Source organism: Gracilinanus agilis, chromosome 4 (genome assembly GCF_016433145.1).
Source record: "Gracilinanus agilis isolate LMUSP501 chromosome 4, AgileGrace, whole genome shotgun sequence".
Classification (NCBI taxonomy): Eukaryota; Metazoa; Chordata; class Mammalia; order Didelphimorphia; family Didelphidae; genus Gracilinanus; species Gracilinanus agilis.
The window spans coordinates 326,397,479-326,423,528 of record NC_058133.1 but is presented as its reverse complement, the minus strand read 5'-3'; the positions used below and the strand labels follow the sequence as shown (position 1 = coordinate 326,423,528).

General features: G+C 34.1%; 1 protein-coding gene across 29 annotated transcripts in view; it reads left to right on the top strand.

The window, feature by feature from the left end:
- Positions 1 to 231: 231 nt before the first annotated feature.
- SNAP91 (synaptosome associated protein 91) overlaps positions 232 to 26,050 on the top strand; it is a 145,465-nt gene continuing 119,646 nt past the window's right edge. For all 29 annotated transcript variants that reach the window (XM_044674077.1, XM_044674076.1, XM_044674073.1 and 26 more), the window contains exon 1: positions 232 to 361. In XM_044674077.1, the coding sequence (XP_044530012.1) occupies positions 232 to 361 (130 nt within the window). The remainder of the gene's footprint in view (positions 362 to 26,050) is intronic.

The window sequence follows — 26,050 nt, the reverse complement described above, 5'->3', positions numbered from 1 at the left end:
CTGGGGGTGCATCCAAGGCTGATGGACTGTTGGTTCATCTGCAATCTTAAAATCTTGACTTCTGTTGTACCCTGACACAGGGACAGCGCCTACCGAGGTCCTGCTAGGGTGAAGTGGGATTGAAGAGCTGGATAGGCCTTAATGGCCCAAAGGCAGGAGCCTTGGGCTGATTGGGGGGCCCTCCTTCTACTTTCTTGCAGAAGAGAAGGCAGTTAGAAGCAGCAGCCGAAGATGTCGGGTCAAACGCTCACGGATCGAATCGCAGCTGCTCAGTACAGCGTGACTGGTTCTGCTGTAGCCAGGGCTGTCTGCAAAGCAACCACTCATGAAGTAATGGGGCCCAAGAAAAAGCACCTGGACTGTAAGCATCTCTTTATATAAGCGGGACATGCGCATGCCAAAGACACTCCAGAGACTAGGCAGAGGCTGTTTAGGCTTGCTATCCATAATGTTGCAGCATTTGGTATTCTCAGCTGTGGAAATGTTTGAAATCTGCTGTTACGAGTATCTTTGGGTGACTTCTTTCTTCTTTTTTGTCAATTTCTGTACTGTGAGAAGGTTATAGTGATGGCTTATTATAGAAAGCTTAAGTCTGGTGTGAGTTTGAGACACATGCTTCACTGGTTTCTTATGGTTTTAGCTGGTGGGGAGAGGCATTATTGTTTTAAGAGTTTGACGGTTCAGGAAATTCTGAGGTTAATACAATTAAAACTCAGAAAGAAAAGATGAACACCCCAATTGACTTTTAAAATGCATTTTACATGATTTGGGGGTTTCTTTTCTGTTCTTTTTATTCTGAGAACCTTGTCGGCTTTAGTGTCTGGACATTTAAAATGCATCTTTCAGGACAACTAGGTACCACTGAGGATAGTCAGGAAGACCTGGATTCAAATTTGGCCTCAGATACTTCCTACTTGTGTAACCCTGGGCAAGTCACTTAATCCTGATGGCAGAATCTTTTCTGCCTTAGAATTGATACTAGGGCAGAATAAAAAAATAAAATTGATTTTGCATATGATAATAGAAATACTTCATTTTTCATGGATTGGACAGATTAGGATTTGATGATGCAAAATAGAAGTTTTTCCAGGATTTTAGAGTGATGTATATTTTATTTTTTATATTTATGACTTTATGTGAAAAGTTTCAGACTAGTTTTAAGGAACTATTGCTGAAGTGATAAATTATTTTCATTGACTAAACTAACATTAATAAATAATTCCTTTCATTGGAGAAACAATATAGAAATTATCTCAAAGAAAGACTTAACTTTGAGAAATGAATTCTGTGCAAGAGGCTACGTAATTAACATTTTCCAAAATTGTCTTTTATTCTTTGTTGGACCTAGTCGGGGTTTTCAGTAGGAACTTGTTACCTTGTACAGATTATTGCCCTTGCCAAAGTTTTATCAAGAATCTGATCCTAACTTCCCCTCAGCATTCTGAAAGGACTGGGTGGTGAGGGATTGCACATCTAGGTTGTATTGACATTATTTGGGGTCTTTTTCTGCTTGCCTGGAAGAACTTTTTGCTCTAGCACCTGCTCTAGCATTGACTCCTGGGCTCATTAGCAGAGACTTGCAAATAGTCAAAACAGATCACAGTTTTAATAAATGTCCATTCCTCTGGCCTTATAATATAGAATAACTTCCATTTTATAGATTCATCTGAAGGATTATAACCTCAGTTTTTTAAATAAATGCTTTGTAATAAGTATACTTTTACTATATTCTTTTTTGTTATAAGCAATGCAATATGAATGGATCTCAGGAGAACAGGACATTAAACAGATAATTGGGAGTTATAAATTTGTGAATTGGTTGTTTTGCTTGCCTGCATGGTGAAAATTATGGACTTATTATCATTCCTGCCAGATAAACCCTTATATGTGATTCATATACCTAAAAAGAAGTGTATCTTGCTTTTTAAGAAATTTTTATATTAAAATTTATAAATTTCATATTTGTAAAACATTACAGGGGGCAGGTGGGTAGCTCAGTGGAGTGAGAGTCAGGCCTAGAGACAGGAGGTCCTAGGTTCAAACCCGTCCTCAGCCACTTCCCAGCTGTGTGACCCTGGGCAAGTCACTTGACCCCCATTGCCCACCCTTACCATTCTTCCACCTATGCGACAATACACCAAAATTAAGGGTTTAAAAAAAAATTACAAAAATATCAAATAACATTATTAAGAAGTATCAGCTTTATTTCAAATAATAGTTTTCTTTTCATATGTACAAGAATCTTTGCCTGACAATTATGAGAGACTTATAGATGAATTAAGTTGTGAAAGAAAAATATTTCACATAGAATTTGAGGTATCATTGGAGAAAATAGTAAAATTCATTAGCCTTTTTTTAGGTGTTATTATTTTGCTTTCTTTGGTGATCTTTTTGATCTGGAAAAACTTACTAAAAATGATGCTGAATGGAAATTCTCTTCATTGTTTTCAGAAATAACTAATGAATAGAACAGTTTAGAGATATGTACTTATAAGTAGTATGTGTCATTTTTTAACCAAGGAGATAATGTCATTTGATTTTTTTCCCTTTGGTTGCTTCTAAGGATAATCCTTATTAATTTAAATTATTAACTGTAATATTCTTCTCATTTATAGAGTTTTTATATTTATATTCATATTTTCTAGGTGTTGAGGATAAAAAGAAAAAGGAAATAGTCTCTCCCTTTGAGGAGCTTAAGTTCTTCATGTATGCAAATAAGTTAAATACAAGTTAATTTGAGGAAAGAGAGTACTAACAACTAGGGGAAATAAAGAAGGCTTCATGGAAGAGGTAACACTGAGCTTTGCAGGTGGTTAGTTGAAAAAGCAGGTTGGAGATGGGGCATGGCTTATAGAAATGCCCCCCATGGCAGAAAATGGACTAATAAGTTTGGAGGATAGTAGCTTAATTTTGCTGGGATCCATCTGAACATCCCTGCAACATTAGACAATGTTGATCACTTTCTCCTTCTGGATAATTTCTCTTTCCCTGCTTAAAGCTCTCTCCTCTATAATCTATCCTCAGAGTAAATAGTTATCAAAGTAAGTTTTCTAAGAGTTCAGGTCTTATCATATCATTCACCTACTCAATAAATTATAGCATCTAGGTGGCAAAGTAGATAGAGTGCCAGTTCTCAAGTCCTTCCTGAGTTCAAATCTGGCCTTAGACACTTACTAGCTGCATGACCCCAGGCAAGTCATTTAAACCCTGTTTTGTCAGTAAAAATCTAGTAGCTCCTTAGCATCAAAATAGAAGGCTTTCTTTTTAGCTTTTAGAGCCCTGGGCAATCTGGTGTCAATCTAGCTTTTCCACCTTCTCATATATTACTTCCCCAGCCAAACTGACCTTTCTGATCTTTACATTCACTTCCCATTTCTGTACCTTTGTACTGTCTCTCCTGCCTGGGCTATATTCTCATCTCGTCTCTTCTTAGAATCTCCAGGTTTCCTTCAAAACTCTGCTAAGTGACACCTACAGGAAACCATTCTTGATCCTCCTAAGCTCCTATTAATACCCCACCCCCAACCTGCTGTTCATGTGTGTAAATATACATATATTTTAATTTATATAGATATATAATTTAATTTATATATTTTATATATTATAAATTTTATATAAATGTAATTTATACATATAATTTAATAAATATATATAATTTGATTCTAATATATGTATTAGAATGTAAATGTAAGTGCTGTTTGGGTAGGGGCTTGATTGTTTTTATCTTTGTATCTTTAGAGCTTAGCATAGTGTCTGCACATAGTAGTTGCTTTAAATAAATGCTCATTGACTGACTGAATGGATAATATTCAGTGAACCACAGTGTGAAATGAGGCTGGAAAGTGGAAGAGTGGTTGGAATCAGACTTTAGGATTGGGAGGGGGTGGTCTTAGTTGTTCACTGGAGGCATTTATGTTTAATCTTAGAGGCCAAAGAGAACTCTGGAGGTTTTTGAGCAGGGCAGTGATATATGGTCAGACCTTAATTTCTATATTCCAATGGCCAAATCAGAGTTACTGCTATATATGTGGTCATTGTAGTCTACACAGTATCATGGATAAGTTAATTTCTTTCGAATACTTCAGAAAGTTGGAAAGGGGGGAAGGGGATTGATTGGTGGTGTCCCTTCTCATACTTAATGCCTTTTGTTTACATATCAGCCATATCTGGATATCACCCACATCTACCTCTTAACTTCCTTCCTTTAGTGACCTTTCCAATTGTAACCAAGAGAATGGTGAGCAAAAACAATCAATACAATGACTTGAGTGACTAGATCAGAAATACATATGTAACATTCTGTCCCATAGTCTTCTGACTGCTGGGAGGAAGAGATATGCCTTCTAATTTATTAATAAGGAAAAATTACCTTTCACTTAAAAAAAATCCTAGATGGATGGGGCTAAGATGAGATAATCTTGAATTCTAAGATACTATGATGTTCTGGATTTTATAAAACAGCTAAACTGGGGTTAGGTAGATACTTGAATTTTGAAAAGATCCTTTGCTTTATTAAAATGTCACTACAAAATTTTTTTGAGCAGTTGTCTTCTAAAATGCATTTGCATTTTAACTAATCAGTATTTGTTAAACACGTTGTGTAAAGTGCTATATTTGGCACCACCGGTACAAAGACAAAAAATGAAACGTTTTCTGCTCTGAAAGGACTAGGATATGCTTTTTCAAGAACATAACTCACATAAATTGAAGCACACCTGTTAGATGGCCAAGGCTAAATTGTTCAGTAATAGCAACTGAGGGAATTTTTGACAACTAAATATATGGAATGGGGCAGCTAGATGGCACAGTGGATAGAGCATCAGGCCTAGAGTTGGGAGGACCTGAGTTCAAATCTGGTCTCAAATATATCAAATAATCAACTTTTTAGAATGCTATTTTTATACAAGATACTGCAAAGAATACAAACACAAATAAAGCAAAGTTCTTGTCCTAAAGGAACCTGTAATTTCATTAGAGAACATTTAGATATAAAACACCTCCTAGTTGTGTGACTCTGGGTAAGTCACTTGATTGCCTAACCCATATCACTCTTCTCTCTTAGAATTGCTACTAAGACAGAAGGTAAGGATTTTTTTAAAAAGAAGAATGTAGAAATTTATAGATTAACAGTAATACTATAATTTTTATATCCCTGGAATTTGGAATAAATAGAATGCCTATATCTGTGGGAAATTTGACTTGCATAGTGATAATTTTTTTAATATTTGGAGTTGAAACCAAATAATTTGGATGAAATCAAGTTGGTTATAATAGGTCAGATGAAGTGAATGAATCTGAGATTCATTTGGGAAATAAATGTTTACCATTTACGGTGGCAGTATACATGTTTTCTTTGCTTTCCCACCTCCCCTTGTTGACCATGAAATTTTAAAAAAAATTTTGGATGATTTCATGTTGATAAAATATTCTTTCTCATAGGATGACTAAGATTAAAGTGATTCAGAAAAGTTTTAAATTTTAAAAATAAGTTGATTGATTTATCTGAAGTATTTCCTTACCTATAGGTTTGAACATACATTTCAAGAGTTCATTTTCTGCATATTTAATGAGGATTAAATTCCCTTTGTCAGATCACACGAGATTTATAGGTTTAGAAGATTGTTAATATTTGGGCAGGAATTAAATAGATGGTAATAAAAGGGATTAAGATTGGCTCCTACATTTTCCCTTTTGGAATGACAATATATTTCTTTGGAGAAAAGCATTTCATTCATAATGACATTCTTAAAATTAGCAGCTATTGATTAAAATATATTAATATGTTTAATATATAAATATACAACATGCAGATATACATAAATATGTCCCATAGAAATATATTAAATATATATATATAACCTTAGTTTTCTTAGATGCAGCATTTCATAGTAGTTTTCTAGTAAAATGTTACATTATTCTGAGTTCATATTTGTTTTCATGATAATCCAAGTAAGTGATAAAAATTGAGATTTAGGATCATTATCTCAATTTCTTTCTCATATCCCAAAAGACCTCTAACATCTATTGTAAATTGTAATAAGGATAATATTCTCTTCCAATGGTGTTGCTCTCCATATGGGTGGGGTAGAGAGTGGGAATTATTATTGTTCTTTTAAAGGTGAGAAATTTGTGGCTCGGGGGTATAAATGTACCCTTTGTAATGGGGCCAATATATTTCTAAAAAGCTGAGACTGAAAACCCAGGTTTTGAGAGTATAAGTCCAGAACTTTTTCTACTCCATTACACAGGCATAGGTAACATGAAAGTAACAATCAACAAGCATTTGTTAAATACCTACTTTGTGTGAGGCGCTGAGGATAGAAATAAAAAAAGAGGATAAAAAAAAAAGAAACCATCTTTTCCCTGTATATTTGTTCAGTAACAACTCTTGTGTAAAACTGTTTTTTGTTCAATAACCTTAAATTGAAAGCTTAGCAGAATAAAAGTTTAAATCTTATCTTCATGAACTAGAGCTTATAGGGAATCAGTTTTTGAAAAGAAAAATTTGCTAATATAAAAGATGACTTAAAAATGATAAGTACAACAAAAATAGTGCTTGTATACATATAGTTTATTCTAACATATCAAATGATTTAAAAATAATTATAATACTATTTAGATCACATAAACTAAACAGGTATTTTGAGTTCTTAATAATTTGTAATATCTTTCACTCTTCACCTGTTTTTACTATCAAATTTTGATGATGAATTACATTTTTTCTCTGTATTTCTTCTGTAAAAACAACAGTTGGAATTGTAAGATTAGATTGTTTATTGAAAGAGTTAATATCAATTTAATTCTTTTTTTTAAAACCCTTACCTTCCATCTTGGAATCAATACTGTGTATTGGTTCTAAGGCAGAAGAGTGGTAAGGGTAGGCAATGAGGGTCAAGTGACTTGCCCAGGGTCACACAGCTGGAAAGTGTCTGAGGTCATATTTGAACCTAGGACCTCCCATCTCTAGGCCTGGTTCTCAATCCACTGAGCTACCTAGCTGCCCCCATCAATTTAATTCTTATAAAGCCTTTGGAGAATTTGGTATGAAGTGGTATGAAGAAGCCATTAGCAGCCTACTAGAGGAAATGTGTTCCAAGCTATCTTGAAATTACAACTACCTCAATCATATCTGTAAAGTGTTTACAAAAGGGAAATAAATCACATGAATTTTTGAAATATTTAAATTAGTGAATAATTAATTCACTTTACAAAAGGACTCATTATCAATTTCCCTTAAGTAGGTCTCTAGGACATTAAAATATTATTTGATTTATAAAAATTCTGTTTGCATATAACTTTTCAGGAGCCCATTTGTTACATGTTTATGTATATAATAGCTAATATAATAAGGGGTTTTTTGAATGGTAATATGAAAATAAGTCAAAATTTATTTTTAAAAATTAAATGAAAGTAATAAAAGTAGTGAAAGTTTACCAGATACTAATGCAACAATAGACGTGAAATCAGACCATGAAGAATATTCATTAAATTACTATTACGCTTTTAATAGCATGCTAGGGTAATAAAAAAAAAAGTATGACATTACACTTGACTGTAAGAAGCTTATAGTTTAATTGATTTTCAAATTCACTCAACTACAATTTCTTACATAGTTGTATAATGCTAAGGCCAATATGAATGTTAGTTGTTTACTTATAACCAGAATGTTGTACTGTAAAATCCTGTTACTTTAAGATAGTAACATTTAAAATTATCAAGTTAACACTATATGTTTCTTTAAGACTATAGACTTTTATGTATGACTTATGGAAATTAGTCTCATTTTATAGTCGTACCCTATACTTTTATATTTTTATAGATTGTGATCTCATTGATATATGAAAACATAGATCATAATCAATTCACAAGGATGTATTAAGAACTATTAATATGGGCCAGGCATCATGCTGAGTGCTGGGAACACTAATTAAAAAAACAAAAACAGTGTCCTCAAGGTGCTTGCATTCTAATAGGGCAGATAACATTAATATAAATAGGTATGTAGAAGATACAAAGGTGTCAAAAAGTAACTGTAGAGTGGAAGCGAATCTTATACACATTTACAGTAATTCTCTATAGAGGACTAAGCCAGCATGGTGGGTTCTTTTCTAGATCTTGTCAATGTGTGAATACCAGTGGAACATGCAGGCAGTCCTTGGCTTTCTTTTGCTAAAGAAAACCTGGGCTCAAATCTTGCCTCCCACACTTATGACCCTGGGTAAATCACTTATCTCTTGGCCTCAATTTCTTCATCTTTAAATGAGGGGTTTCTAAGGTCCCATTTACCTCTAAATCTATGTTCCTATAAATGGTCTTATATTTATTTTGTATTTGTTCTGTATATCTATATACATATTTATGTAGAACAGAATGAATACATGTTTTCTCCCTGATAGAATGTAGGCTTGTTCATTGATTGATTGTTGCTTTGCCAGGATAGATCATAATTAGTAATATTTCACAACCCACTCTTGCCCACCCTGTGCCTTTCGATCGTCCTTTGCCCAACATTCAACTTTAATTTTTGGAGGACTTTGTAACATTTCATGACTCACAGCTGTATAGCATTACTAGAACATTATTGATGTTTAAAAGATGAACATTTGTTTCAAGGAGAAGCTCTAATTCATTAAAAGCACTACATAATTTCCTAAATATAGGCCAGCTTGCTGTTCAGTTTGGGGCCTCTTCTCTTGACCTTCAACATTGTCTATTTAAGACATACATGTTAATGGGCCTTTTCTATCATCTATTCCTTCAAATGCATTTTATAGTCTGTACAATAGACATTCTCCAAGTATTTGGTTTTTTGTTCTTTTGTTGGTAGGTCAACTTTTGAGGCTTATGGATTCCATGTAGTAGCTTTGAAATGTTTTATATATCAGTTCCATTAATTTGAAACTTATACTTCAATAAAGACTTTGGAAGTTTACTGAACTACCTTTTAAAAAATTATTAAATTAAGTGTATCAGCAAAATTACAAGTAAAAATATTTAAATACAAGAAAAGAAACATTTTTAAGAGCAAAGTTAACTTTATCTCTCTATAACAGAGGTTCTTAAGTCTATAGGGTTTGTGAATAGATTTCAAGAGATCCATTAACTTGGATCAAGAAAAATATAAATCTTTACCTTCACTAACCTCTAGTCAAAATTTAGCATTTTCTTCAGTTTATCTTATACATTTAAAAACATTCTGAGGCAAGGTCTATTGGCTTTACTAGATTATCAAAGAGACTCATGACACAAAAATTAACAACCCTTGTTTTTGAGGTATTATTTGCTTAGGTGTAGTCATAGAATTTGAAAATTAATAGGGATTTCAGCTGCTATTTTAGTTCAATTCATGCAAAAAAGAATCACTACCATAACATACCCCACACAAGATTATCCAGCTTCTGCTTGAACTTCTCTTTTTCTTGAAAGGTACTACCAAAATGGGTATGATGCTTTTTTCTTAAAAACTAACCAGTATTAGTTAGCAAAATCTTTTCCTAATATTAGATTCTTTATGTTATAATGCTGTCTTATCTGACCAATTACTTCATTTCCTTAGAACATAATGTAAAGACAAAATATTTTTCCTCTATTTAGTTGACATTCATTGATGTATACCTGACCTTCGTAGTATTTTCATGTACTGTGAGGTACAGTATAAGAACTACTGTGCACTGGAGTTTGGACTTTGGAAAGTGTGCTTTGCTTAACTTCATTTCTTTAGCATTTAAAAGGGAGATAATGGTTATTACTACTGATAATTGGTTGTGGAGAGAAATTAGTTTTCATTATCCTTTCTGCATATTTTAGGAATGAGGCATCAGGAGTATTTAGTTTTCTAAGAGGTCACCTTCACGAACATTAGTATTTGAGAACTTCTTTTAGTGTCAGTGAATTAGTTTATTACTTACTTTAAAGCTATTTTTTATAGTTGTAAATAAGGAGGTAGGCATATAGTTGCCATGGGAAAAGATCTTCTGATATCTTGATGCTATTTGTTTTTAAATATGAACAACGAAAAGTATATTTGAATTTTTAAAGGATTTTGATATCAAATAACCAACTTTTTAGAATGCAGGACACTGTGAAGGATAGAAACACATATACAGCACAGTTCTTGTAAAGAGCCTGAAATTTCATTAGAGAACACTAAGATGAAAAACAGCCTGATAACCCAATCTGTGGATAGCACAGGCTCAATCATAGAAGCTACCCCAAATTTTACTCTTTGATTTTTATTACTGTTACCCAGAATTTACTCTGGAAAATCTCAAAAACACATTTCTCTATAGATTCTTCATCATCACTTAAGTTTACTGTACATATGTGTATGCACACACACACTCCACACCCCACAATATAGTCTTTATCTCACCTCATAGGAAATACAGAGGATTCAGAGAACTTAGGAGCTCATAAAAATGCAAAAGTCACCTGAATAACTCAGGTTAGCTCATAAACAACCGATACAATTCTCCACCCTTTCTTGTTGGTTACATTTTTTTTGACCAGCACTACCCTCAGGTTTAAACTTCCCTCAATAGGAACTGAACTTGAGTTGCCAGTGAGGCAAGCTAGTGAATTGCACTGCCGCGGGTTCCTAAAGGCCTTCATGTTCAGTTTTGACCTATGATTTGAATTCACAGAGACATTTACAGGTATTCAGCTACGTGCTATTATGATGGTCTGTACTCACTGGGAAGAGAAACACCCAGGGCCATTAGAGAGGTAACCCTTCTTCCTGATATCCGAATAACTCCTTATAATGCCAATGGAAAATACAGGTTCTTTGAAATCCATATAATGACTGTAGTCCCTTATTGTTGCTCTTTCTAGCACAGTAGGGCCATATTCCTCATCTTCTTCTTGCCAAGAAGAGCCCCAGCTAAATCACTGTTCAAGATAGCCCCCTGGTTTTGACAGTAGGTAGGATCCCACAACTCTTGAACTTTGGCTTGTGACTTCTGTCATCTGCCATAAAAGGCAGAAAAGGGGATGGGGGAAGGGCCTTGGTTCTTAACGAAGGTTCACTTTTATAAACCATGTCAAAGGGTGAGTCTACCAATTCTTCTTGGAGTCAATCCATATCAATGAAAATCTGGAGACAATACAGGATGTGTCCTTATCCTCTAAAGGGAACTGCAACAAAAATGGCCAAATCATCACTCTGCTTATCAAGGAACTTCTTTGATCAATCCCTCCCCTGAACAAAACTTAAGTTACAAAAAGCTGCAGGTGATCATTGTTAAATGAACCATATAAAAATTGCTACCAGTTAAGAAGAGAAATAACTCATGGACTTAGGTGGTCAGGGAAACTTTGATAGGTATTGAATTGAGCTTTGGCAGATGAAGGGAATGCCTTTATCTGGAACTTGTTGAAAGAATGCTGAGAATATGCTAGGCATAGATGGGAAAGCAAAAGTGAATAAAATATTTTTGCTTGTGATCTAGTTAGCAGGGAGTTGAAATCTACTCAAAGAACTAAAGTAGAAACTGATTAATCAATCAGTGAGGGGTATAAAGTACTGTGGAGTTCAATGGAAGATTAGATCATATCTCTTTTGGGGGATCAGGGATCATCTATTATGTTTCAGGCATTGCCCAGGGATCAAGACCATGAAGAAAATAACATTGCAGCTTGGCAATGAAAGAATTCAACTCAGGCTTATGTGGTATCAGCAAATGGTTTCAGCAAAATGGTAGAAATGGAAAATTTGGGGATATATTTGAGGGAATTGCAAACTGTCCACTTAATCTAGAGAAAAGGAAAGTTTGTTCAAGTGAAATAAGGTAGATTCAGACCAAATTGTGGAGGACCTTGAATGCCAGTTTTGACTTTATGTAAAGAGGTATTTTTATGTTGATTTAAAAAAATGTTTTTTGTTACACATGCAATTCTAACAATATAGCTCAGCTCTTATTCTGATAGTCTCTTTATGTTGTAAAATACTTCTTTTTACATTTAATTTTCACTTCACCATTTTGGAAATAACCATAAGCAGATGTTTTCATTTTCTATATTATTTTCTGGACCATCTTTCCAACATATGGCCTCCAGTAGTGAGCTCTTCCTAGGTTCTCCATTTTGGGGAGGGTCTTCGGCTGGACCACTTTCATTCCTCCACTGAACTTGTAAATTTCAGATTCCTTCTTCCTCTGCCCACTCTTTTTTGTGTTTGTTTTGTCTTCCTCCATTTGAATTTAAGATTCTTGAAGGCAAGAACTGTTTTTTAATTTTGCTTATATTTGTATCCTCAACACTCAGCAAAATGCTTTTAGCATGTAGTAAGCACTTAATAATTAATTCTTGCCTCACATCTATCTCTAATTGTAATTACACATAAAACTTATATTTGTAAGACTATTGACTTTTTTGTTTAAAAAGACCTTTTGTTTTGAACTCCTGCTTTGAAGAATAATTACTCAGTGTCTAATAACATGTGAACCATAAACTGTGCAGAAAGAATATAGCAGTACTTTAATATTCATCTAAGAGGGTGATGCAGTCTTACTAGCAGAAGGAAGAAAGAGGTAGACAGGCTGGACTGTTAGACTTTTATTTATTGTGTAGTTCTACTTGTTTATTCTAGTAATTCATAGTACTTCAGCTATATCAATAGTCAACCATAATCTCAAAACTAAATACAAACTATTTTTTGGTATATATACAAGTTGTGGTTTTCCTGAATGAGAAATTATATTTACTTAAAATGCAGACACTTCAGAATTCATATCTACTTTAGTTGGGAAAAAGATAAATATTAGTGACCTTTGAATATAGGGAAAGTACACTGATTTGGAATCAGAGTACCTGGTTTTAATCCTGATTCTGCCACTTAATATCAATGTAAATTTAGATAAGTCATTTCACTTTCTAAGTCTCAGTTTTCTCATCTGTAAAATGAGGGAACTAGATAGGTAATCATCAAGGCCTCTTCCAAGGCTAAATCTATAATACTAACTACTAAATAGTATAGTAATTATTCCAGTACTCTCATGGATCTGTAATTTCATTCCTTGCTGGTACTTTTCCTAGTGTTTAAGATTGTAACACATTCATATTTTTCATCTTGTGCAATTATTATCTATGCCCTCCAGTAATTTTATACAGTGAGTCCACTTAGCATGCTCTTGGTTTCTTGACATTATTAATTCAGTATGAATGCTGTCTTAGTAATCCCTTGCTTTCACTACTACTTCATGGACTAGTCAGACTCTTTCCCCCATAGTACATCTTCCTGTTTATATTTCTTTTTATATCATCTTGTGTGCAATTAAGCAGTGATAATATGCAATAGCTCACTTGTGCTCCCTTTCCATTCTGTGTTGATTCTTAGAGCCCATGAATTTTGATTCTTCGGAGGCTGTGATATTTCATGTTTTGTATATTGCCAGAAAAATATTGATATTAAGATAAATTTTGGTTTTGGTGGGGATGGAAAGCTTAAGACCATTAAAAAGTATTATATGTTTTCTGGAAGGAAGGAAATAAGCATTTATTAAGTAAGCATCTATTATGTTTCAGGCATTGCAATGAGTGCTTTACAAATACCTCGCTTGATACTCATAATAACCCTAGGCGGCAGGCTCTGTAATTATCTCCATTTCACAGTTGAGCAAATTGAGGCAGACAGAGATTAAGTGATTTGCCCAGAATTATACAGAGAGTAAGCATCTGGAGACTAGATTTGAACTCAGTCTTCATAATTCCAGACTCAGAGCTGAATTGACTATACCACCTAGCTGATCGATCTTCTTTTCAATTCTGGGCTTAGTCAATGATATCACATTGCCCATCTGCCATGTCTGGCCATGATATACATACTAATGGATTAGTTCTATTAGTCATTTCCCCCCCAATTTTGTATCTTTATCTGGACAATTAGTACTGCTGATCCTCTTGGCTTTTTTCCTGTGCATTTAGTTAGATCAGTATTCTGGGGCTTACTGCAATCAGCATTATATCATCTTTAAATAGGAGAATGCCTAGAAAATCTTTCATCCATAGGGAATCATACTTCTGTTTGGATTCTGTGTTGGACATTTATGACAATGGCAGATACCTTTGGCAAAAATACATTTTCCTGAATTTTAATGTTCATATGAGAGATAACTAATCATTTCTTATATGTACAAATATAGTGATTTAACATTTTTGTGTTTTAGTTTTCTATTTGAAGAAAGTATTCATGATATGTAACATGGGACTTCTGTTTCATTTTCTGCTAGATTTTGCCCTCTTTCATTTCTTAATCATGACCATATTTTCCAACATTTTTCATAGACCTTCCCAGTGCCCAGTAAGTATTAAAGCACAGATTTAATTGGAGAATCTTATCCAATTTTCATTAGAATTTCTCTGCCCTCTTTAACGTTTCTACGAGTTCATGTATATGTTGCCAGGTCTTCTGCAACATTTAACATGAACTCTTAATATGTTAGGACATGGTTAGTGTCTCATGAAATATTTCTTGTAATTTTGGGGTACATGATACCATCTCTTTTATTTGTCTTTCTGAGGAATGTGAATAATTCCTCTACTTAGCTGTAGTTTATGTATTATAATTTTGTTCTGAGATAGTAGACACAATATTAAAAATAGACAACTGATTTTACCTATCAATGATTCTACGTATTTTATAGTGAATATTTTGTACTTTTTTGATAGTTTTAGTTTTTAAAAAAGGACATAGAATACAAATACATTTATTTGTTGGTAAACATGAGATGGCCTCAATACAAAGATGGAGTTTTAGATGAATGAATGAAAAAACAGTTATTATTATATGTCAAACATTGTGCTAAATCTTGGGGATACAAATAGAATGAGATTGTCCCTTCTTTCTAGGAGTTTAGTTATACTTCAGTTGGGAGAGATAATACATAAAAGAAAGATCAGCTGCAGGACAAATAGAAAAGTCCCAGAGTCTTAAGAAGAAAGCAGCATGGAAAGTGCACTGATTTGGAATCAGAGTACCTGGTTTTAATCCTGGTTCTGCCACTTAATATCAATGTGAATTTAGATAAGTCAGGGGTCCGTAGGTTGCATCAGCAAATTCAGACAATGGTGCCTAAGAGATCTGGAGGACATGGAAGGAGTACATGTGGTAAGACCTGGAGAACCTTGGGATACATTTTCAGGGTAAATATTAGTCTTGATGGTCCTTCCATTTCATTACAAGGAATAAAGTTGTTAGACACCCATCTCATTCAGGTACCAAAGTATGGGGACTGGGTTGTCCAAGGTATGGAGGGTACAAAGACAAGGGCAGGAAGGGCAGGCTCCATGGGAGTGAGTCCTGCCTGGACAGAGTCTGGGCATTGAGGAAAAAAGCAAATTGAAGGCAAGAGGGAAATTGAAGAAGACAATTTGTAAATAACCCCAAATTTTGATAGAGAAATTAATAAATGAACAATGACAGGAGCAGTGTTGGTGATGACTCTTTTGATCTGAGCAGCTTTTACTGAATGGTAATTTAGGTGCATTTTGTTAAGGATTTTGACAACCAGTACTACTAAGATTAGTAATACAATTTTTTAATTCTTTGTTTTCATTGCGACCTCCATTCTTTCTGCTACTCTGATTACTATCCCTTCACTGGCTAGGATGGCCTCCTTTCTCTCAAATCTTTGGTAAACCAATTTGAGTCTATACTATCTTTGTCCCTTTGTCCTACCACACTTTGCCAAACCTCCCAGTACTTACTTCCTTTTCTCATATTGACACGTTGCTGAATGGAATTGAAGAAAATGATAAAATCATGCTGATTCAATTTAATACAATTTTGTTATCTCATCTGGGTCTTTATTTCAGCAAGGCAAACATTGTCTTCCTTTCTAATGGATTCACTGTTCCACTCCACACAAAGGCTGTTAAAAAATAAGCAAACAAGCAAACAAACCTCTTCTCACTTCTCCTTAAACCCCCCACCACCCTTTTATCTGAAGACCTTGCCTTATATTTAACTGAAAAAAAATCAAGACCATTTTCTGAGATCACTTCTCATCTTATATTATGTAGACATCTTCCCCCATTATCTCTTTCATTCAGGTCTCATTTAAAGAAGTAGCCCACAGGGGCAGTGGTGGCTCAGTAGATAGAGAGGAAGGCCTGGAGATGAGAGGTTCTGGGTTCAAATGTGATTTTATACTCTTTCTTAGCTGTGTGATCCTGGGCAAATCATTTAACTCCAATTGCCTAGCCCTTATTACTCTTCTACTTTGAAACTGCTACTCAATATTGATTTTAATACATAAAGTTTAAGAGTTTTTATTAAAAAAAAAAAAAAGGAAAGAAGGTAGGCCTGTGCCCTTTTCTTTGCCAAGCCCAACCCTTCTCCACGTACCCTCCATCCTATCCCCTTATATAGTCTCTGGCATATTGCTTCCCCTTTCACTTCCACTCTCTTTTACTTTCAGTCTCTTCCAGATTATAGGCACCTTCTATGCTGTTCTTATACCCTTGACTCCCTCATCCTTGAAAAACTCACTTGATAGGACAATTCCAAAGGGCTCATAATAAAAAATGCTATCTACCACTACGGAAAAAAACTGATGTGGTATGAATGCAGATTTAAACATACCATTTTTCATTTTTTGTGGGTCTTTCTTTTTTTTGACATGTGTCACCTTCCACAGTATGACCAATATGGAAATGTTTTGCTTGATCATGCATGTATAACCTATATCAAATTACTTGCCATCTGAGATAGGAAAGAGGGAAGGAGGGAATTTGGAATTCAAAATTTTGGAAAACAAATGTTTAAAAAATTTTTTACTCGTAATTGTGAAAAAATTTAATATTATTGAAAGAAAAAAACTCACTTGATATGCCATCCCCACTTGGACTTATCCTATCTTTCTCTTCCCTTTTGTAGATAAAGTCCTTAAGAAAGCTGCCTCCCAACTTCCTTTACTTTTATTTGATTTGAAGTCCTTTGCAATGACTTGTGACTTCATCATTCAATTGAAACTATCCTCTCCAAACTTGTCAATGCCAAATCCAGTGGCCTTTCTTATTACTCAAACTGTTTGACCCCTCTGCAGCATTTTATGCTGTTTATTACCTCCTCCTTTCTCTCTCTCCTTTCTAGATAATCTCTCCTTTCTAGATTTTCATGACACTGCTCTCTATAGCTGTTCTTTATGAGACTCCTTTGCCAGTTCTATCTCCATGTTACCCATACTAATATTGGATGTCCCCTTGGCTCTCTCTCTTGGGGCCCTCATATCTCTTAATTCTAGGGTTTGACAAACTTGACCCTGAATGAAAGGCCCATTGTTTGCACTATACTACAAATCACAGTGGTGCAGTCATGACTCCAAAGCTTTTTGAATGCCATGTGTATCACCATATTGCAATTCTTAAATTAGCATCATGTTTAATACTTAAAATGTTAAAAGAAGAAAAGTGTATTATAACTTTTTGAGCTTAGAACCAAAATTGAAAATTTTCTGAATAAGAACTGCCCTCAACTGCTTTTATTAAACACTCAATGACTTTAGAAACTAGCTTTTGTGCAGACTTTATAAGGTTTTAATGAATATGATCTAAAATTAACTGGCAAAATGGCACTTATATGCAAAACTTATTCCATGGTAGTATCAATTCAGTGATAACAAATGTTGTTTTAATTAAAAATAATATCAAGTTGTTTTATACACTTCCTATGCTGTCAAAGATCAAAACAAGAAACTACATCTCTATTCCCACACAGATTTGAAGCAGATATATTTTCTGAGCTTAAACTACAATTCCAGCAGTGTTTTTCATACTATAGTCTGGAATATTCAGTATAAATTCAACATAAATTGAATAAATTCAAAATCCAACTAACTCCGCAATTAAGAAGCTTACCCCTAAACTTCAAATGGAAATGATTAAAATGCAATATATAATGACATGCCAAAAGGCAAATATCAAGAGAATCTAAAAGAATTCTAATAAATTCATTCCAAAAGTGAATGTGCTTAATTAAAATCATGTGTTATAAATTTATATTATCAGTATTTGTCAGTACCTGTCTGTGTACTTTTGGATGATGAAAAATGATATACATAAAATCTCATTACAAATTATCAATAACAGTTAAACATTTGTAATCAGTTTTGATAACAAGGATCACTAATTTGAACCCCAAGAAATGTTCTCTCCAAAAATAAATATTCCACTCTGTTCAGTGGTAGACCAATATTACAGAAGAAAATGTACTCATGTTTTTAATTTCATCAATAAAAATATGTAGAAATTTCCTTTCTCTCTTATTATATAAGTACCTACATAACATCCTCAAATTTGCCTCTTGGCCCACAAACTCTAGGACATTTACTGTCTTGCCCTTTAAGAAAAAAATAATTACCAACTCCTGTATACTCTCTCACTTGGTGATCTCATCAGCTCTTATGGGTTCACTTTTTCCCTATTGCAGATGATTCCCAGATTTACATATTCAGCTCTAACTTCTTTATTCAGCTACAGTGATGTGTCACTAATTCCCTTTTGGACAACTTGAACTGGATGTCCTGTAGGCATATCAGCATGTCTTAAACATAATTCATTCTTCTTCCCCTCAAACTCTACCTCCAGTGAACATCCCTATTACCTGTGAAGGGAACCATTATCCTTTCAGTCACTCAGGCTTTCAGTCTAAGTGTTGTCCTCAAAACTTTCCACTGTCATTCACCCCACATGTAAATCTAATCCAATCCAAGTCTTCTAATTTATATCTTGACAGCTCTTGTATATGTTCTCTTTCCTTCTTTTACACACCTATAGCTGTATTTCAGGCCCTCCTAACCTCTTGATTGGACTATTGCAACAGGTTTTTAACTAATCTCACTATAGTCTTTTCTCACTCTGATTCACTCAGCTGCCAGGGCAGTTCTTGTAATATTCAGGTCTGACCATCCCAGTCCTCTGCTCAGTGGGCTCCAGTTATTCCTTATCTCTCTACACTCAAGCATTTAAAGCTTTAGGTAACCCAATTCTTTCCTACTTTTTATACTTTCCCAGTCTTTTTACACATTACTTCCCTTGATGTCCACAAATAGGGGATGGTACACATTGGTGATAGAATAATATTGAGCTATAAGCAAGATAATTTCAGAAAAAGCTGGAAAGAACTGCAGGAACTGATGCAGAGTTAAATGAGCAGAACTGATGAACATTGTACACAGTAACACCAATATTGTATGATGATTATCTGTGAAAGCATATCTGTTCTCAGCAATGCAATGATCTGGGACAATCCTGAAAGACTTATGGTGGGAAATGCTGTTCACCTCCAGAGAAAGAACTGTTGAAAATTATTAGAAGATTCCAAAAACATTGGCCATAATATGTGAATAGTAATAACTTTATTTGAAGATAATAATAATGTAAGAATTGAGATTAAGCATAAGGCAGCCTCAATTACCTTTTAACAGTTAACAATATGAACATCTGCATTTAAGAACCTGTCTATCATAAATCAATAATACATAATTCCAATAATACATAATTAAATATAAACAGGTTATAATTGTTCATAACTTTTGTCCCCCCAAACCTCTTCTTTTCTGAAATGCTACCCAGACTATATTTTGAAATAAAATATATTCAACACACTAGTTAGATTTTATGCTACATTTCATTGACGTTACAAATAGATATTTGGACTTAACTTATTTTGAATAATGGCAATTATTGCCTTATTTGATCTGGAATAATTTATTCTATTGTAGATTACACAAATAGTACCTAGAAATGTAGTTAATGACTATAGCATGCACTTCTCAAAAGAACAGAAGACTAGAAATTTAGTGAAAGATATTTAGTATCAAATATTTTGGTATGAATAGGGATTAAAGAATGCAGCATAGTACAGTAGAAAGAGCTAAGTTCTGCCACTTACTGTGTGACTGTGGGCATATAATTTAACCTCCCTAGACTTTAGTTTCCTCATCTATAAAATGAAGGTTTGAGGGGTTGAGCTACATCACTTCTAAGGTTCCTTCCAGTTTTAGATCTCTGATCTTTTGAATCTATGACATGAAAAGACCCTTTTTATTCCCTTTTCTATTGTCCTTCCTCTCACAGATGCAAAGAAGTAAAACAAGATAATGGTAGAGAAGGACATAGGTAGCTGTTTGCAGCAGTGAAAAATCCCCAAATACAGAAAATCTATGTTAAGTATTTTTAAGTGGAATTAACCTAAAACTACTACTATACTGCTTCACCTTCCTGAGCTGGATTACCTCAGTAAGGCAGTGAAAAATATCTTCAATAATTACTATGCTGAGGGCAATAACATGGCCAGTGGATAGAGGGCAAGGCCTGGAGTCAGGAGAACCTAGGTACAAATATGGACTCAGACACTGCCTAGCTGTGTGACCCTGAGGAAGTCACTTATCTTCTTTTGCCTAGTCCTTACTCTTCTTATAATTGTTACTGAGACAGAAAATAGGGGTTTAAAAATAAGAAACTAATAATAATTACTATGCTATCATTCTTCCTTTGAGGTGTGTTTGCAAGTAACGAACTAAACAAAAACCTTTTTCCATGTATCTGTTACTTAAATAACCAGAATGTCTAATTGCTTAACTAGAGAATCTAAAGCGTCTGGTTATTATGTATCTGAATTGCATTGTGTACCATCTTTATGAGCAAACCTTTGCTTATTTTCATGTAATTATATAACTATCTGTTTTCATATTACCTTCATTTCTTTTTATTTCATAATTTTAAAAAGTCAAAATTTAGAAACCAAAAAAGAGCATTTCCAGACATAAAAGAACACAGAAAGAAGATTTTTAATGAAACCATGAATCTCCATTTCACAGTGCTTGCCTTTTATTAAAGTATATAATAAAGTCTACTTTTTTTTTTCAAAACTGGCCTGATTTTCTGTACTTACTTTTTTCTTAAACCCTTACCTTCTGTTTTAGAATCAATACTATGTACAATTCCAAGGCAGAAGAGCAGTAATAGTTAAGCAATGAGGGTAAAGTGACTTGCCCAGGGTCACACAGCTAAGACGTGTCTGAGATCAGATCTGAATCCAGGACCTTCCATTTCTGGGCCTGGCTCTCAATCCACCAAGCCACTTAGCCGCCCCTTCTCTGCTTACTTCTGAGTTTTGTAATATGCCTTTACAAGTGTTATGATGCCTCCCTTCCTTTTTGGCATCACTATTGTTACTATATTCCCCCCAATCCCAGTTAACTTGGAGAAAGAAGGAGAGAAATCCTTGTATCTACCAAATAGTCAAGCAAAATGAGTTCACATTTCATTTCTAAATATATTTATATTAAGTAACTAAATTATTATTATAATAAATTTAATTTCTAAATATATATGCTTCTTTTCCCTATCCAGAGAGCCAATTCTTTTAACAAAGAATAATAAAGACAAAATTTAAAAAGCATATCCTCAAAATTGAGTCCACATCAGCTGAATAAACAGTGTTTCATATCAACAGGTCCCTGCCTCTCAAGTGAAGGGAGTGAGGTGCATTTTCTCATTCTTCCTTTATGGACAATATTGGTCCCTATTATAATTAACTATATTTAAAATTTATATATTTCTATAATTTTTATTTACTGTAATTACAATGTCCAGTTTCTTTTTTGGTTTTGTTTTTTATTTACATTGTAGTGATTGTGGATTTTATTTTACTGCTTCTGCTTACTTCAGTTTGCATTAGTTTGTAAGTAATCTTAAGCTTCTATAGTCTTCAAATTCATTATTTCTTATGATGCAGTATTAGAGTTAGTTACCATATATATCTCATGTACCACAGTGTTTAGTCATTCTTTAATTAATAGATATCTACTTTGTTTTCTGTTCTTTGCTACCATAAAAAGTGATACTATAAATATTTTGGTGTACTTAGAGTCTTTCTCAGTATTCTTGCCCTCCATTAGGATTTATGCCTTGCCCAGGAAGTTCTGGGTCAAAGGGTATACATATTTCAGTAACTTTATTTGCATGATTTCAAATTGTTTTCCAGATAATTGGATCAATTCAGAGCTCTTCCAATGGTGTATTTATGTGCTTGTCTTACTATATGCTCTCTAACCTTGAATATGCCAGTCTTTTATCATCTTTGCCAATTTGTGGAGTGTGAGTTCAAACCCTAAGGCTATTTTGATCTGCATTTCCCTTGTATTAGCGGTTTGAAATAGTCTTTCATTTGATTGTTAATTGTTGATAATTCTTTTGATTACTCTCTTTTCACGCATTCTGGCTTTCTTGTCCTTCTTTCTTGTCCTGGCATTCCATCTCTAATCTCAGTGCCTAAATTCACTACAAGCTATCCCCTGTCTCCTGTATGTCTCCTCTCCTTTACCTCTTAGAATCCCCAGCTTTCTTCAGACTTTAGCTTAACCACCATCTCCTTTTTGAAACTTTTACTGAACTCCCCTCTCTAAAGTACTAGTCTTATCTTCTTAGAAATTAACTTGCTTTTAGTTCATATTTCCTTATTTCTGTATCTGTTGTTTTCCTTGATATGATATAAACTTATTGAGGGCAGAGACTTTGCACATAAAGTAGTAACTTTTCTTGGATATCTCTTAAGTGTTTTCCTCAGTGATTGAAACAGTTCACAGCTTACATGAACTAATGCAGAGGATGAGCAGAACCACAATTAACATGACCACAATAATGTAAAGAAAACTCAGAAAGACTCAAAACCTTGATCTAAGCAGTGACTACTTCTGACCTCAGAAGACTTATGATGAAGGCAACTTCTCACCCCAAAAGTTAATGGACTGGGAGTACAGAATGAGATGGGCATTTTCAGACCTGACCACTGTGTTGATTTGTGTTTGCTTAACTCTACATATGTGTTAATGACAGAGGACTTCTATTTGGAAAGGATATTGAGTTAGTGGGTAATGATAAGAGATGCTCCCCATCATCAATAAAACATTAAAATGTGGAGATGAGAACATAAATTATAAGAGGAACATATAAGAAATATGCTTAAATTGAACATATGCTTAAAATTATATGTGAGTAGGATAAAAATGACCATCTACCCTAGACTGCAATTATAAATCTGGAGTCAGAGAATGAAAGTAGAAGAAGCAGACCTTTATTCTTTCTCATGAAAAAGGGAAAATGCCCTAGTGGCAAATGTCAATGCACTGGTGCAGATACAAACATTATATAGGTTCCTGATGCAAGGTCCCCTAACCCCTCTGCCTGACACCCTGTTGTCTCCGGGCTGGGACTTACAATCTAGCTGTGAAGTCTATCCCAATCAGAAAACAGCAAGATACATAGTGTGAGTTCATCATGAGCTCCCACTAGGGTGGGATAAGGTTATGGGAAGGTAGCCATGTCCTCAGGAGTGACTCCTTTAGCTCCTAAATGTATGAGGAGATAAGGAGATAGGATAGCCTAATGGCTTTTGTCCTTGAGATGAGGTAAGAGGCTTCTCAACTCACAGTGGCCTATGGCAATAAGGAAATATTCTTGAGGTCTTATTCTGTAAGCCTAAACAGGCTTTCATTCCTGATGTGGGAAGTGGGGAGGATGAATGACCACCCTGAGAAGAACACATTAATTCTTTTTATTCCCCACATTTGGAAAAGCAGTTTGGTTTCTTTTATAATTATTTTTCTAAAAATTTTATGTACTAAAATTTAAGTTTAAAATAAAAATAAAAGTTTTTTCAGTTCACTTTCTCTGCTTTTTTCATTCGTAAGCTTTAAAATTTTATATACTTTGTCTTTATCTTCTATATCATCCCTGAAGAATTTTATCACAACCATAGTTGTGAAAAGTATTTTAGTCTATTTTTTCTAATTTTTTATGATATGAATTTTTATATTTGGGATCTTTTTGAACTTACTTTGGGAGATGCTATAAAATGCTAGTCTAAATCTAAATTATGTCAAATTCCTTTCCAGTTTTCCCCACAGTTATTGATAAATAGAGACTTCCTTTTCTCTCAACCTAGTTATTTGTCTTGGAGTTTATTGTTCATTGGCTAATAAGCTCAGTTAGTTTCTCCCGATAATCTACTTTTTAACTTTTTAACTAGTACCAAATAGTGTTGATGATCCACACTTTATAATATAATATGAAATATGGATATACTCAGATGAATATCATTTTATTGGTTTAAAGATTTCCTCCAACAATTCAGATCATAACCAATACATGCCTAATACCCTATGCAGTTCCTGTCTCAAAAGTTCAAAAGATTCCTTCTTTGCTTTCCTAGAAAGATATCAGTGAAGGGTGGCTCAGTGTATGGAGAGCCAGACCTAGAGGTGGGAGGTCCAAGGTTCAAATCTAGCCTCAAATACTTCCTAGCTTCATGACCCTGGACAAGTCACTTAACCTCAGTTGCCTAGCCCTTACCACTTTTCTTAGAACTGATAACAAGTATCAATTCTAATATGGATTTAAAAAATACACACACACACACACACACACACACACACGCCACTGGAGTATTCTGTGACTTGATGCAACTGGCTTAATGTCATCTGAAAACAGGAAAATATAAAGGATCTTTTTATCCACAGGAAAGCTTTCATCCAATTGGTCTCTGAGCTGGATTTCCTCTATCACATTGACTAAAATCTTTAGGAAGCATATATGTCTTTTTAAATAATTTGCCTTATTTATGATCAAAGAGTCATCAAATGGAGTTATTTTTTATATCTTTAAAAGATACATCAATTGATGCAAATTTTTTTATTATAATTTTTCTTGGAAATAAAATTTTTCATCCATCTCTGTTTTCTTTCCCTTATGGATAAAAAAAAAATCAGGTATCAGTTGATACAACTTAGTTGTTCAACATACTCCTAAATTCTGGTCTTTCTAGAATCAAAAGTATCTTGGATTATTTTGATTTATTGGTGGAAACACCTCATTGGAAGGGCACTTTCAAGTTGGTCTTTTGTTCTGGTGAATCATTATTTTATCATAATCTAAAAAAAAGGAACAGTAAGATCTTATATTCTCATGCAAATCAAAACAACTCTGAGGTACCACCTTACACCTAGCAGATTGACCAATATGATAGTGAAGGAAAATAACAACTGTTGGAGGGGATGTGGCAAAATTGGGACACTAATGTATTACTGTTGGAGTTGTGAATTGATCCAACCATTCTGGAAGACAATTTGGAATTATGCCCAAATGGCTTTAAATGAATGCATGTCCTTTGATCCAACAATACCACTACTGGGTTTTCCCAGAGATTAAAAAAAATTGGGAAAAGCTCTATTTGTGCAAAAATATTTATAGCTGTGCTTTTTGTGGTAGCAAAAAATTGGAAAATGAGGGAATGTCCCTCAACTGGAGAATGACTGAACAAATTGTGGTATGTCGTGGTGATGGAATACTATTGTGCTATAAAGAATGATGAGCTGCTTAATTTCTATAAGAAACTGGAAAGACCTACATGAACTGATGCAGAATGAAGTGAGCAGAACCAGGAGAACATTATACATAGTAACTGAAACATTGTGGGATGATAAAATGTAATTGACTTTTCTAGTAAAAGCAATGTAATAATCCAGGACACTCTAAGGGGCTTATGAGAAAAAATGCTATCCACATCTAGAGAAAGAACTATGGGCGTAGAAATCCAGAAGAAAACATGATTTACCACTTGTTTATATGGGTATAGCATTTGGGGTTTTGGTTTGAAAAGATTACTCTCATGAAAAGGAATAATATGGAAATAGAATTTGAGTGATAATATATATATATACAGTAAAAATGCTGGTCAACTCCAGGAGTGGGGAGGGAAGATAGGAGGAAATCATGTAACCATGGGAAAAAAATTTAAAAATAAAATTAAAAAAACCATATTCTCTACAGAACGTGTGGGCCCATGCTCAATATCACTTATTAAAAAGTCTGTCTCTTATTATATCCTCATTGATTATTTCCTTATTTTTATATAGATTCATATCAAAAATACTTTGATAAATTAATAAGTTGTCTAAGGTGAGAGGGATTTAACTCTTACCCTTCCCAGATGAGGAAATATAAATGAAGTAATAAGGTATTAACAAGAGATCTGATACCTTTACAAAAT